At 43.8% G+C, this 13373-nt stretch overlaps 1 protein-coding gene across 1 annotated transcript in view; it reads right to left on the bottom strand.

Annotated features, from left to right (window-relative positions):
• Positions 1–10757, bottom strand: part of DRC7 (dynein regulatory complex subunit 7) — a 38744-nt gene extending 27987 nt beyond the window's left edge. The window contains exons 1-5 of the mRNA XM_060253826.1: positions 10660–10757; positions 8756–8941; positions 4968–5142; positions 4103–4228; positions 2656–2850 (exon numbers count right to left, since the gene is read on the bottom strand). Of these exons, the coding sequence (XP_060109809.1) occupies positions 2656–2850; positions 4103–4228; positions 4968–5142; positions 8756–8941; positions 10660–10757 (780 nt within the window). The remainder of the gene's footprint in view (positions 1–2655; positions 2851–4102; positions 4229–4967; positions 5143–8755; positions 8942–10659) is intronic.
• Positions 10758–13373: the final 2616 nt, after the last annotated feature.

Genomic DNA, 13373 nt, shown 5'->3' with positions numbered 1-13373 from the left:
TGTGAAGGGAGAAGAGATGCTAGATGCTAGGCCTCATTTTGGGCAGGAGCTCACAGGAGCAGAGCTCCAGAACCTCTAAATCGTATTGTGCTCTTTCTTTCTTTACCCTCCACTCCGAACCTCGCTTCTGGGCCCCATTGTTCAAACCCCCTGTGAGAATTTAACAAGCTTTCTAATATTTCCCCCCACAAAAAATGGGGACATAACCAAAACATATAAAGCAGCCAGATGGAAATCTTCATTCTGCCACTGTGGCCACCTTGGAGAAAGTAATTTTAAAAGTATGATGGGGAGTAAGGATTTACTATGACAATTATAATTCAAGAAGCATTTTAAGGTAATGTTGGGCTGATATAATTTAATACGCCTTCTGGTGATGTCAGGTGTGTGTGCCATATGCAAATGAGTTATGCAAATGAGCTCCAGCACCTCTTTTTCTACAAAACGACCCTTGTAATAACTTAAACTATCCTGGTGGCGGGGAAGTGACATTGGGATCAGGGGAATCCACCCCCAGCCAATGTTCCCTCTAAAATGCAGAGTCTTGTGAGCAAAAATTCTACTTTGTGAGCTATTGGTATTAAAGTTGTGAGCTCCTGGTATTAAAGTTGTGAGCTACTGGCATTAAAGCTGTGAGCTACTGGCCTTAAAGTTGTGAGCTACTGCATAAAATAGTGTGCTCTGGGGCCATTTTTCCTGAGCTAAGACAAAAATGTGTGAGCTGGAGGCTACAAATCTGTGAGCTAGCTCACACTAAATCAGTTTAGAGGGAACACTGCCCTCAGCCCTCATGCAGCCATGGGGGCAGAGAGGTGAACACAGATTGGGTTGCCAGCCTCCAGATGGGAAATTGAAAGCAACTAAAGCACCATGCATAGCCAGGTTCAAAACTCTCATAATTGCGTATAAACACTTATATACTATAAAGGATGCTAGTACTTCCAAAAAGTGAAGTGGTGTATTATTTAAAGAACAGACTCTGTATTGTACTTGAGCAGCTAAAGAAAGGCTGCAAAAGCCTAATGAACTTTACACAATAAAGCTCAAATATACAAGAAACAAAAAATAAGAAAGCCCAACTCAAGAGCTATACCACTTCATATATAAAGTGAACAGGACTTCACAGGGCATTGAGACTAACTGAGACTTGAAAGGCTATGGGGACTGGTACAAAATCCCATTTCATGTGCCTTTTTCAGATTTTACAGCTATAGACGTCAAAGATTACAGTCATGGAAGTCAATTCCATGCACTAATACAGAAAAATGTACAGCTTTTCTAATTCAATTCCAATAAACATTGTGAAGTTATCATTTACAATGCTGAGGGAATCACCAATCAAACATATGTACATGGTACTAACCCTACAGAAATCAACAACTGGTTTAGATTAGGTTTAGTTCCATGTAGATTTCCTTACACACCGTGGTCCTCTGGTTTTGTTAACTTCCAGGAGGGGGCTGCAGTTCTCCTGGAATTACAGCTAATCTCCAGATGACAGAGATCAGTTTCCCTTGGAGGAAACTGCAGCCTCAGAGGGCAGGAATCTATGGCATCATGTCCTTGCTGAGCTCTTTACCCTCCCAAGCTTTGTCCTTCCCAAGCACTGCCCCCTAATCTCCAGGAATTTCCCAAACCAGAGTTAAAATGGGTATGTGTGTCCATTCGGTTTCAGGGCTAGAAGACCAGTTTCTTGTTCTCTTCAAGAGACGACACTAGAACACCAATGAGTCATAGCACAAGACTGCTGAGAAAACATTTCTAAATGGCAAAGGATCTCTTACAGAAAAAAACCCCAAAACTTAATTTGACCTTTTTTCATGTATTGCTGGTTTCCCAAGGAAAATGGCTCACCCGCACAACATACTTGTCTTGACAGTTTAACAACATAATAACACAATAAAGTTGTTGGGTTTTTTTTTAAATGAATCTGAAAAATAAGGGATATGACATGAATGAGGTGGGTGGAATGAGCAAAAAAGGGGTAATCCAGAAATGGCTGTAGTATGGAGGAAAGAATTCACAGGGATGCGGCTTTCTCCATTAGAAAATTGTGAGTTCAATCCTGACTTTTTTCTAAAGAGCAACTAAAAATGGGGATTTTGATAATGCCGGGTAAGAGAAGGAAAACTTCGGATCTGCATCTTTGGGAAGAATCAACTACGGAAAACTGCAAATAATGCATGGATTTATCAGCATCAAGGAGGGGATTGTCACTGCTGCAGAAATAGTCTTTGTGAGTGGGAAGCTTGTTCATCCGCCTCAGAGCCCAGCAGCATCTGGTGGCAGCAAATCTTCTCAAGCAATTACTCCCCCCTCCAATAAAAAATATAAAATACTGGGATCATTTGAGCAACAAAACATAAACATTGCATGTGTGTTGTTCTGGAACAACTGCTTAATTTTTGGAGTCTGTCACCAGTTGCAACTATCCATTCCACCATTCCATTCCATTCTTAGCATCCTTTGGGGGAAAACAGGCCTTTGCTGCCCCCTCGTGGACCTGTCTTATCATCTGCTGAGTGGAATGTTAGTGGTATGGGGTAGAGAAGCTTTCCCTGAGCTCCAAGGCCAAGGGTAGGAAAGCCCCTGAAGTCTGGCCATTCAAAACCCTTCCACCCAATTTTGTTACAACTCTAAGCCCTCAGCTCTCACCTCTTGTGCCCTTTGCAGTAACGGGCACACCTCCCTGGTCTCATCCATCATGCATATCTCACATGTGGCGTAGCCGTTCACACAGTAGGCATCGTAACCTGCACCAATCAGCAGAGAGCACAGGAGGTTGCTGAAGTCAAAGCAGTTCCCTCTCTGGTACCGCAGAATCGTGGTTGGGGAGTACAGGTAACTGGGCTACGCAGAGAAAAGACAACAATACTGTTAAATTCATCTTCTCTCCCCCCCCCCCCCCACCCCTCACCTCCATTCTCAATTCAAGTTGCAAAGGAAGAACTAAGGGATCTGAATGTTCAAACTAGAGATCTCCCAGTATTATAACTCATCTCTAGACTACAGAAATCAGTTCCCTGGAGAAAATGGCTAGGCTATAAGGAGGACTCCATGGCATTGTATCCCATGGAGGTCCTTCCCCAGGATCCACCCCAAATCTGCAGGAATTTCCCAAACCAGAGTTGGCAACCCTGGTTAGAACAGTCATGCAGCATCAGACCAATGGCAGAATACGGCCCTGTGTCCTGATACTGGCAAATAAACTCTTTGGGTGGGAAGGAGAGAAAAGTATTGTTTTCTAACCCACATGTTCCTCCTGGGAACGCCAAAACTCATGCCTGGACCCCAATAATTCAGAGTAGGAATTTGCTGGGGGGGCTGCCCATTATGTTAACTGCTTTTTCAGAAATTCTTTTCAAAGGACAAAATATTTGGGGGAGGGCAGGAAGCACCTTGAGTTTATTCAGGTTGAAAAAACAAAGAAATGAATGAATTTTGATCTCAAAAAAAGCTGGGGGGGAGCGTTTTGTTTTTGCCAGTTTAATTCAGATTTTTGTAGTTCTCTCCAAGATCTGTAAGACGCTAAAGCACTATTGGTCCCACCTCCTGAGACAGAAGAAGAGATAAATTCAATCCTTTCCCAGCAGCCACCCTGGACCAAAGCAGAAAGGAACTTCATGGTAAGCAGTGTTCCCTCTACGCTGAGTTAGTGTGAGCTAGCTCACAGTTTTTTAGCCTCTGGCTCACACATTTTTGTCTTAGCTCAGGAAAAATAGCCGCAGAGCAAACACATTTATGCAGTAACTCACAACTTTAATGCTAGTAGTTTGCAAAGTAGAATTTCTGTTCACAAGACTCCACAGATTAGAGAGAACAACTTTGTTTTCTGAAGAAAAAGGCAACAATTAGGGGACTTGTGGGGTGTACGTGTCTCACAGCAGGGGATCTTAGAAGACATCCAAACGCGACAGAAGTCAGCATCAGCCATTTATCAATGAAAGAGCTGTTAGTTGACTCATCAACTAAACAGTGTGACTGCGGGGAACCTGGACCCAAACCCAACTCTTTTTAAAAACCCTAACACCTAGTTTGGACCTTATACGGGACCCTAAAAGAGGGATACAGCAAGGAGGTCTAGAAGGCCCTGTTATCTTACCGGTGCGATCGGAGATGGAAGGGGCTCCATAGTTAGATAGTCTGACACAAAATGGGCAGAGTTATCCCAGTCATACAACTCGGAGTAGGGGAGCAGGGTCGGGCGTACCGTAGTGCTCACAAATTTCTGCAAGAAAATGGCGTTGGGTGACCAGGTACATTATACTACTAACAAGAAACTGACAAGAAAAAATAATTGACATGACTGCATTTTCAAGCGCTTTATTTGGATGCTCATAGCATTTTATACCTGCTCTGTTGAGAGGTTGAGAAGATTGCTTGCATCTTGAAGGACTATTAGAATTGAGAAAGAAATGCTCCAAGCTTGACTATTGTCTTGCACTTTAGAAGGAGATTGTCATGAACTGAGTTATTACTGCATTCTGTGCTATTTACATATAACCTTTTGTGAACTGTCTTATGTACCGCACATTATTTATAAATTCTATTTGAAACTGTACTAGTTACATATATTCGTGGTGGTTTGTTTTTGGTTATTAGCTACTCTTTCTGTGAATCTCTTTTGCTTGTAACCTCCAGATAGTGGCTGGAGATCTCTTGGGATTACAACTGCTCTCCAGGGGCTAGAGACTAGTTAAACTGTTGAAAATGGCTGCTCTGAAAGACAAGACTTTATGGAATTACACCCCATTGAAGTCCCTCCTCTCCGCAAACCCTGTCCTCCTCAGGCTCCACCCACAAAATCTCCAGGTATTTCTCAATCTGGAGCTGGCCACCCTAGGTGGGCTCCTCAAAGGTTTCCAGCAGGAAGCCTTCCTCTCAGACTGAGCCTGCTTCCAATGAAATCCTGTCCTTGTAGTGCAATTGCACAAAGTCCCTTGCATCACCCAGAGCCCCCCACTTACTTCCACATTGCATTCGTTCACAGGGTGCAGGAAAAGCGGCTCCCGGTCAGGGCAGAGGTGGGCGTACTGTCGCCAGAAGTTGTCAGCCACCTGCAGTAGCAGCTGTTCCTTAGGAGTGTTTGTCCTGTAGGAGTCTGGCAAGTTGGAGGTGTTGATGGAACTCCAGTCAAATTCACTAGATCGATCAATCAAAACCATTTTTAGGTGACAGCAGAATAAGGTTTAGAAGGGTCAGGAAATTAGGCATTAATTACCATCGTATATAATATAGCAGAATAAGATTAAAAAGGGTTGAGGAATTAAAATAGCTAAAGATAGGACAGCAAAGTGAAGAATATATTACCTGGATTTTTTTTCCTGTTTGTCCCCATGACCTCAGGAAAGTTAAAAGCAACTTAGCAACCTGACTGGTGATAAAGGCATTTTGATCAAAGAAAAGATAGGAGGTGAGCCACTTGTCAGGTTGACCGATAAAGTTATGAATAAGAGGGACTCATTCCTCTGCTCAAGGTGGTGAAGTCAGTAAAGAACACAGAGATATGGCTTCAGGGACTCTAGCCCTACATGGGCAGAGCCTTTTGGCATAAGAGAACTGCAGTAGGCAGGATGTCAAGAATGAAGGCTCTGTGAATTTGAGGAGCTCTGAGATGGCAAAAAGATGCAGCCAAAGTTCCATAATCAGGAACGATACCTAAGGCCAAAGGAGAGCAGGTTCTATTTCCATACAAGGGCTGTCTATCAACATCCTGTAACCTCTGGCACAACAAGCAAAACTCTTGATGTCTCCCAGGCATACAGATCGAACCAAGTAGGACTCAGATCAGTTTGATTTTCCTTAAAATTAGACATGACCATTTCCTAGAGTTGATGTCTGGGAGCATGGTATGCATGGAACTGGGATGTTCTGAGGACAGAACTTTAGGGTTAGGAACCAGGCCCTTATCTCTAAGAGACACAGACCAGTCTCTAAGCATATCACTGAGCATCCAACACGAGTTGGGATGTCCAGGATCTGATGTAGAAATAGTGCCTGAATCATCTCAACTCTCTGATTAAAACACTGATCCAAATAGGGATTCTACAGAGCGGTTGAACTACGGGCTTAGCACTGTAGATGTGGATAGCATATTGGGAAATATTGGCCCCCTGGGCATAAAAGAAGCAGACTACAGCTGACAGACTGCATTTTGCCAGGTTAAAGGCATGATTTTGACAGTTAATCCATTTGTTCTTATAACGAAAGGTGACCCCTTAGGTGTCTGTACAATTTCACTTGTTCATTTGGAATACTGTGTACAGTTCTGGTCACCACATCTCAAAAAATATATTATAGTATTGGAGAAAGTGCAGAAAAGGGCAACTATAAAGGGTTGGGACACTTTCCCTATGAAGAAAGGTTAAAATGTATGTGCAGTTATGGAAGCAAGAAAAATACCAGAAAAATGGGATTGGATTGTAAAAGCCATGACATGGAGTGAAATGGACAAATTAACAAGAATTTTAAGAGACTATGATTTAGAAGTTTTTAAGATGGAGTGGAAAAAGTTTAGAAGATATGTAAAAAAAGTGGAAAATAAAAGGACATTGGACAATTTTTGATAATGATTAAGTCTTAGAAGGAAGAAGGATATTAATCTTTGTTTTTATTAGTTAAGGGTACCTTTAAATGTTAGTATTTTAAGTGAATAACACCGGCAGGGGGACAAGTAATGGGGAGAGGGGTGGTTAGTAATATATGGGATAGATAAAAAGAAGTTATTAATGATGCAAGAAATAGATATCGTTACCATATGTTACTAAATAAAATTGTTTTAAACAAAGAAAGGTTAACATTTTGGGGGCTCTTTAGCTTGGAGAAATGACAGCTGAGGCGTGACATGACAGAGGTTTACAGGATTATGCATGGGACAGAGAAAGAAGTACTTTTCTCCCTTTCTCACAATACAAGAACTCATGGACACTCAATGAAATTGCTGGGCAGTTGGGTTAGAATAGATAAAAAGAGGTACTTCTTCACCCAAAGAGTGATTAACACATGGAATTCACTGCCACAGGAGGTGGTGCAGCTACAAGCATAGATGGCTTCAAGGGGGGATTGGATAAACATATGGAGCAGAGGTCCATCAGTGACTATTAGCCATAAGGTACAGATGGAACTCTCTGTCTGGGGTAAGTGATGCTCTGTATTCTTGGTGCTTGTGGGGGGCAGTGGGAGGGCTTCTAGTATCCTGGCTTCACTGGTGGATCTCCTGATTACATCTGGGGTTTTATGGCCACTGTGTGTGAGTGTTGGACTGGAGGGCCATTGGCCTGATCCAACATGACTTCTCTCATGTTCTTATGTTAATAGATTTGCCCTTTACATTCCAATGGTGACATATCCAGGTGTCGAAAAGGATGTTCAACTTTTCAAAATACACAAAAAGTAGGTTGGAAATCACAATCGTTTACAAATGTTGTCAAAAGTGCTTAAGGCCCAACTGGGTGTAGGATAGCTCCATGGCATCATCTGCATAGAGTAGAAGAGGAATGTTGTGAGACCCAAGTTTGGGGAAATGGGGAAAGGTTTGGGAAATTTCACTAGATGAAGAAATAGGCATAAGGGTTGGAGGAAAGGGAGACAAAATGACCACAGATGGCAATATCTAACATCTACAGAGCAGCAGGGCAGCTTTGGATGTATCCCTCAGTACAAAAGTGCCCTTACCTCTGCAGCGCAAGGTTTGAAAAACTGGTTCTGAAAGTCTGTTGAAAAATCCAGCAATAGACAGCACTGATTGGCTAGTGTCTGTAGCATCACAAAGACATACATACATGCAGTTCTGGGGACGTTTTACAACCATTTTTTAAATGGTTACATTTTGTAAGATGAAGAATATTACAAATAAATGTAAGGTACTCTAAAAGGGTTTTAAAATGTAAAGTACTCTAAGGCAGAGAACATGCGTAGTAAGAAGAACCAGAAAAAAAATCTGTGGAACATATTCAACAATATATTGTAGACATGTCATACAAACTGTGAAGGAAGCCTGCAGTCATGAAGATACCTAAACAGTCTATCCTTGCCTTTCGCTTTTAGCAGAGCCAAACTGCTCTTTGCAGTGAAGTCTTATTTAGATTAACATACTGTGCAAGCCTGCACCTTTCTCTATACAACTCCACAATGAAAAGGGCCACATACTTTCTCTTCTAAATAAAAGTTGAGAACTAGAGGATTACAGCAATACATTATTGCAATATAAAAACACTATAGTGACCTAGCCATTAAAAAAATCCCATTGGTGAGTGGGTGGCAGGGGGATAAGCAGACATGTGGGCCAGGGCACACATTCCTGCCCACATAGCTTTGAAAGGGGCTTTGACGGCTACTCTTCTCCAAAAAGTCCTACCAAATCAGGTTTGGGCAACAGCATAGCGTTGAGAGAGGGGAGGGGAAACACACAAACTATATGAGTAAAGGGTGACTTCATGTGGCTGCTCCCAACACAGTGCTGCTATAAAGAAACCAAGGTAGAGTAAAACATCCCTGTGGGAAGAGCCTTTGACAGCCCTGCAAGATCTTTTGATCTAGACTGATCTTCTGAAATACAAGGCTCAGTCATTTCTGTTGGAGGTTGCTAAAATGCTTCTTCATATATTTTGTATTGTCAAAATAGTTAGTAATACAATCTTTGAAAAGTTAAAAAAAAAAGTAAAAAAAAATGAAATACAAGTCTAAATGGAAAAGAGGTTGAGGGCAAGGCTGGTATATCTAGTTATACGTATGAGTGCACACATGCACAACTTACTAGACAATTTCAGGAATATGGACGTGGATTTTTGACAGTTTGTCTTCTAAGTCACGGACCTCACTGCTGAGATTAAAGGAACTACCTTCTTCTTCCTCCTCCTCCTCTTCCTCCTCCTCTTCCTCCTCTTCTTCATCCAATCTCTCCAGCATTTTCTGGTCCTTCTCTTCCTTGTCTTCCATTCTGCTGTTTCAGTCCGTGCAAGCAGTTTAGAGATCCTGGGAGAAGCAGCTGTTGAAATCAAGAGCGGTTAAAAGCAAAGAGCACAATCCACCGGTAACATCTGTGTGATTCCCATTTAAATGGTTTAATGTGATTCCCTTCAAAAAGATTAAAAGATGAGTTAAGGGTCAAGTCTGAGTTTTGCAAAACAATGATCAGTGAAGATTTTACAAAAACATCAGACTGTTGATATACTACTACTATTAATAATAACAATCCCCTCCCAGAATTAAAAAGGAAACACTGACAATATGTCTCATATTGCCCATCCCTGCTCAAGAGCAATAGAAGATATAGTTTTTGTGCTCTTGAACAAAGCAACAGCAAGATGTCTTATGCCGTATCACAGCTTGTCATTCAATTTTGTGTTGTGAATCCTTGCATTGTTCATTGCACATCTCATACTGTGGTGGAAAGTGCCATCAAGTCACCACTAAATGAAGTTTTTAAATGAATTAAAATTAAGCAGAAAGATTTTATTGCCTATGGAGCAGAGTTCCCAATTAGAACAGCTAGCTCTTGGGTGCAGCCCTATTTTGCTTCGGGAGGTGGGGCGGGGGAGCTGACAGGGTCCCAGAAATTGCGCCAGGTTCGTTTCTCTTCCACCGCATCATCCCACCTCATCCCCAAACCACTAACATGAAGGCACTTTGTTGGCCAGGGTGCTATAATTATGCTACAGCAACAGTTTCCTGTTAGGTTGGCTTGACTGTACTGCTATAGCAGAACAAAAGCACGATATCCAGAGATCTGTGGATGCAGCCTAATTTTGCTTCCGCATGTGTGTGCGAATGATTCTCCATTTTGATCTCACTGCTGCTGCCAACACAAACTCTGGCAATGGGGCCTCTTCATGGAGCAATTCCCTGCTCTTTCCCATCTGCTATTCCTCCCTCTTCTGGCTTTTTCGCTGTTATTCTTTTTTTTTAAAAAAAACACAGCAGTTTGTCTATCGCTATATTGTTAAAACATTCTAGCAATATTCTTACTATTGAGGTTTTTACCATGCTAGCAAGCAGTGTGTGTGTGGGGTGGGGGGTGGGGAGGGAATGCAATCAATGCAGGAGAAGAAATGGTGCCCCAATATGGAAATTCATACCTTCCCCACCATTCTTTCCCCAAGCCTGCTCTGACTATACTTTTTTAAAAAGAAAATGTTGGGAAACTACAGAGCAGAGTCAGGGAAACCCTAGAAGAGGGATAAAAATGGAAATGTCCATCACTGCAGTCTGGCCTGGGGACTCTGGAAGAAAACCTGGGTGCGGAAGCAAGAGTAGAGGTATCCAGGGCCAAAGCAGCACATTTCTGTTGATTAAATGCATGATTATAAGGGTTTGTAGAATCTTTCGGGATCAAGTGCCGTGTTCTACTGGAGAAAGTTTTCCTTCCAGACATTTCGTTCTCAGCTGCGGAGAACATCCTCAGTGGCGTTGCAGCTGGAGCAGGCGCTCAGACCTTCTTGGCTGCTGTACTCAATGCACAGCAGCCAAGAAGGTCTGAGCACCTGCTCCAGCTGCAACGCCACTGAGGATGTTCTCCGCAGCTGAGAACGAAACGTCTGGAAGGAAAACTTTCTCCAGTAGAACACGGCACTTGATCCTGAAAGATTCTACAAACCCTTATGATGTTACCAGCCATGAAAACCAGAAATCTTTGATAAAATGCATGATTGTAAATCATACTGTGGATTCCTCTTGCTAGCCCATGCTGCTTCAGTGGGCAGATCCCTTGGGCAGTTGCTCAAACCACATCGTTCTTGGAGGGCCCCACTGTTGCCCATCCCTGGGCAGTGGGAAGGATACAGGCAGGGCCATTGTTGGCCTACCCTGAGCTGGGGCAGCCACTGAGCCCCAGGGTTTCTGGCAGAGCCCATGGTTGTTGATATCCATTCGCACTCACTTGCTAGCACATCACTGCCCATGGTCCCTCCTATACAGACCTCCCAGTTCCATTCCACACACCCCCAACAAAACAGAGCCTTGCATAGGAGGGCCCTGCCACTAGGCAAACTAGGCAATTGTCTAGGGCGCCAGCCTTCTGGGGGTGAAGAACTGGGTGCCCCCCAATGTAACTCAGTGACATTATCAGTGTAGGGGGCAGGGGGGGCACCAGAAGTTAGCTTTGCCTAGGGTGCCAGACAGTCTAGGGCCGGCCCTGGGAGGGCCACCCTCCTGTCTTAGGCTATCTCCTCTCAGCAGCCAACAATAACAGAAGAAAGGAAGAAGATTGGATTTATATCCCGCCATTTACTACCTAAAGGAGTCTCAGAGCAACTTTAATCTCCTTTTCTTTCTGGCCCTCCCCACAACAGACACCTTGTGAGATAGGCAGAGCTGAGAGAGCTCTGATAGAAACTGCTCTTAAGCAGAACAGCTCTGTGAGAACTTGTGACTGACTCAAGGTCCCATCAGCAGATGCATGTGAAGGAGTGGGGAATCAAACCTGGTTCTCTCAGATAAGAGTCAGTGCACTTAACTACTACACCAAACTGGCCCTCTCTGAGATTAGTGAGAAAGCCTTGCTTGCAACTAGGCTCTCGGGAAGTAGCATGGCTCTTTCTCCCCATCTGCCCTCTGGGGCAACTGGCAGCTGAAGGCACACCCTCCAGAAGTGGAGTAACTGCCAGTGGTGGAAGGGAAGAAGGTACAGAGCTTTTTTTGAGCAGGAACACACAGGAATGCAGTTCCGCCTGGCGGTGTCAGGGGTTGTGGCTTAATATGTAAATAGGCTCCTGCTGGACTTTTCCTACAAAAAACACCCTGCGTGAAACATTGGTGATGTCAGGGGGTGTGGCCTAATATGCAAATGAGTTCCTGTTGGGGTTTTTTCTACAACAAAAGCCCTGGGAAGGTACAACATCTCCCTCAAAGGTGGGAGGCACTGTGCTATCCTGCAGAAGGGATATACTGAGTGGGTAGGAAATACTTCTGTGTCCTGAATTAGAACCATGGCAGAAGGTGTGGTTTTTGTGCCTTCAAGGCATGAACAAAAAAACCCTCTCCATAGCTCTGTGACCTTCTCCATCCCGCTTCCCCCAATCTGTTGCTATTAGAGTGCAGATTCCCAACATTTCAATGAACAACCATAAAAAGCAATGAGCTAGCAATTTTATTTCTGGTCAGCTTGCCCACCATAGAGTTTGTTTTTGCATTCAGCCAAGATAACCATGGACAACAGAGCCTCAAAGATTCCCTTTATCAGAGACTGTTTGGGAGGAAAGAATGAAAGTTATGCAGAGAGGTTAAGTCAGTGAAATGTACAGTACATGCCTTTTTTTCCAACTTAGCCCTGCCAGGAACATATCACTATCTAGCTGTCCCTTTGTGTGAGATTCTAGATAACTTCTGACCAGGACTGACCATAAGGGGCTTCTGCACTCACACATTCACAGGGACATACTTAAGTCTGAGCCATGACATTTTTAGTTACCTGCTTGCTAGGGTTGCCAGCTTCAGATTGGGAAATACCTGGATATTTGAGGGGTGAAACCTGAGAAGGAGGGACCTCAGTTGGGCATAACGCCATAGAGTCCATCTTTCAAAGGAGCCAGTTTCTCCAGGTAAACTGTAATCCCAGGAAATCTCGAGCCATCACCTGGGTTGTTATGGGTGCAGAGAGGATAAACTCTTTGGAAATTCATGTTCAGATCTTTCCCTCTGGTAGCGGATAAAATTCCCCATTTCCCTTTCCCTTGAACAACTCTCTGGACACACTCAGTCCTCATTCTGGTGGGGTTGGGGGCCAGTATTCTTTGACTACGGGATAACTTGTGATTCCAGATTTGCATATCTGCAAAGTCCCCGTATAGAGTTGCTGGCTGCTTCCAAATGCACATCCCCCTTAGGGTTGCCAGTCTCAAAGCAGAGCCTGGAGATCTCCCAGAATTACAACTGATCACCAGACAACAGAGATCGATTCCCCTAGAGAAAATAGCTGCTCTGGAGGGGGGACTGACAGCCCCCAGGTGGGACCTGGAGATCTCCCACTTATACAACTGATTTCCAGCTGGCAGAGATCAGCTCTCCTGGAGAAAACAGCTACTTTGAAGGGTAGACTCTATGGCATTGGACCATGCTGAAGCCCTTCCCCAAACTCCACCCTCTCCTGGATCCACCCCCAAAGTCTCCAGGTCTTTTCCAACGCAGGTCTGGCAACCCTACTCCCCTCCCCAAACCCCACCTTCCCTTCTACCCTACTCCCCAAACTCCAGAAATTTCCCTACCAGAGTTGGCAACTCGGCCCCTGGGGACTGCATAATCCCTTCTTCCTTGTCTGTGGTTTGCTCTTTTTAGACTGACAAAAACACCCGGTTTATATTATTAGATATAGCAAAAGGCTCTGATCTTACCAGGGGTGGCAAATGTCAAATCCTTCTTCTAAAACTTCCTTCTCAGCA

The sequence above is a fragment of the Heteronotia binoei genome, chromosome 14, assembly GCF_032191835.1.
Source record: "Heteronotia binoei isolate CCM8104 ecotype False Entrance Well chromosome 14, APGP_CSIRO_Hbin_v1, whole genome shotgun sequence".
NCBI lineage: Eukaryota > Metazoa > Chordata > Lepidosauria > Squamata > Gekkonidae > Heteronotia > Heteronotia binoei.
Note: the sequence above shows the minus strand (reverse complement) of the source record. Positions and strands in the feature narration are given on the sequence as shown.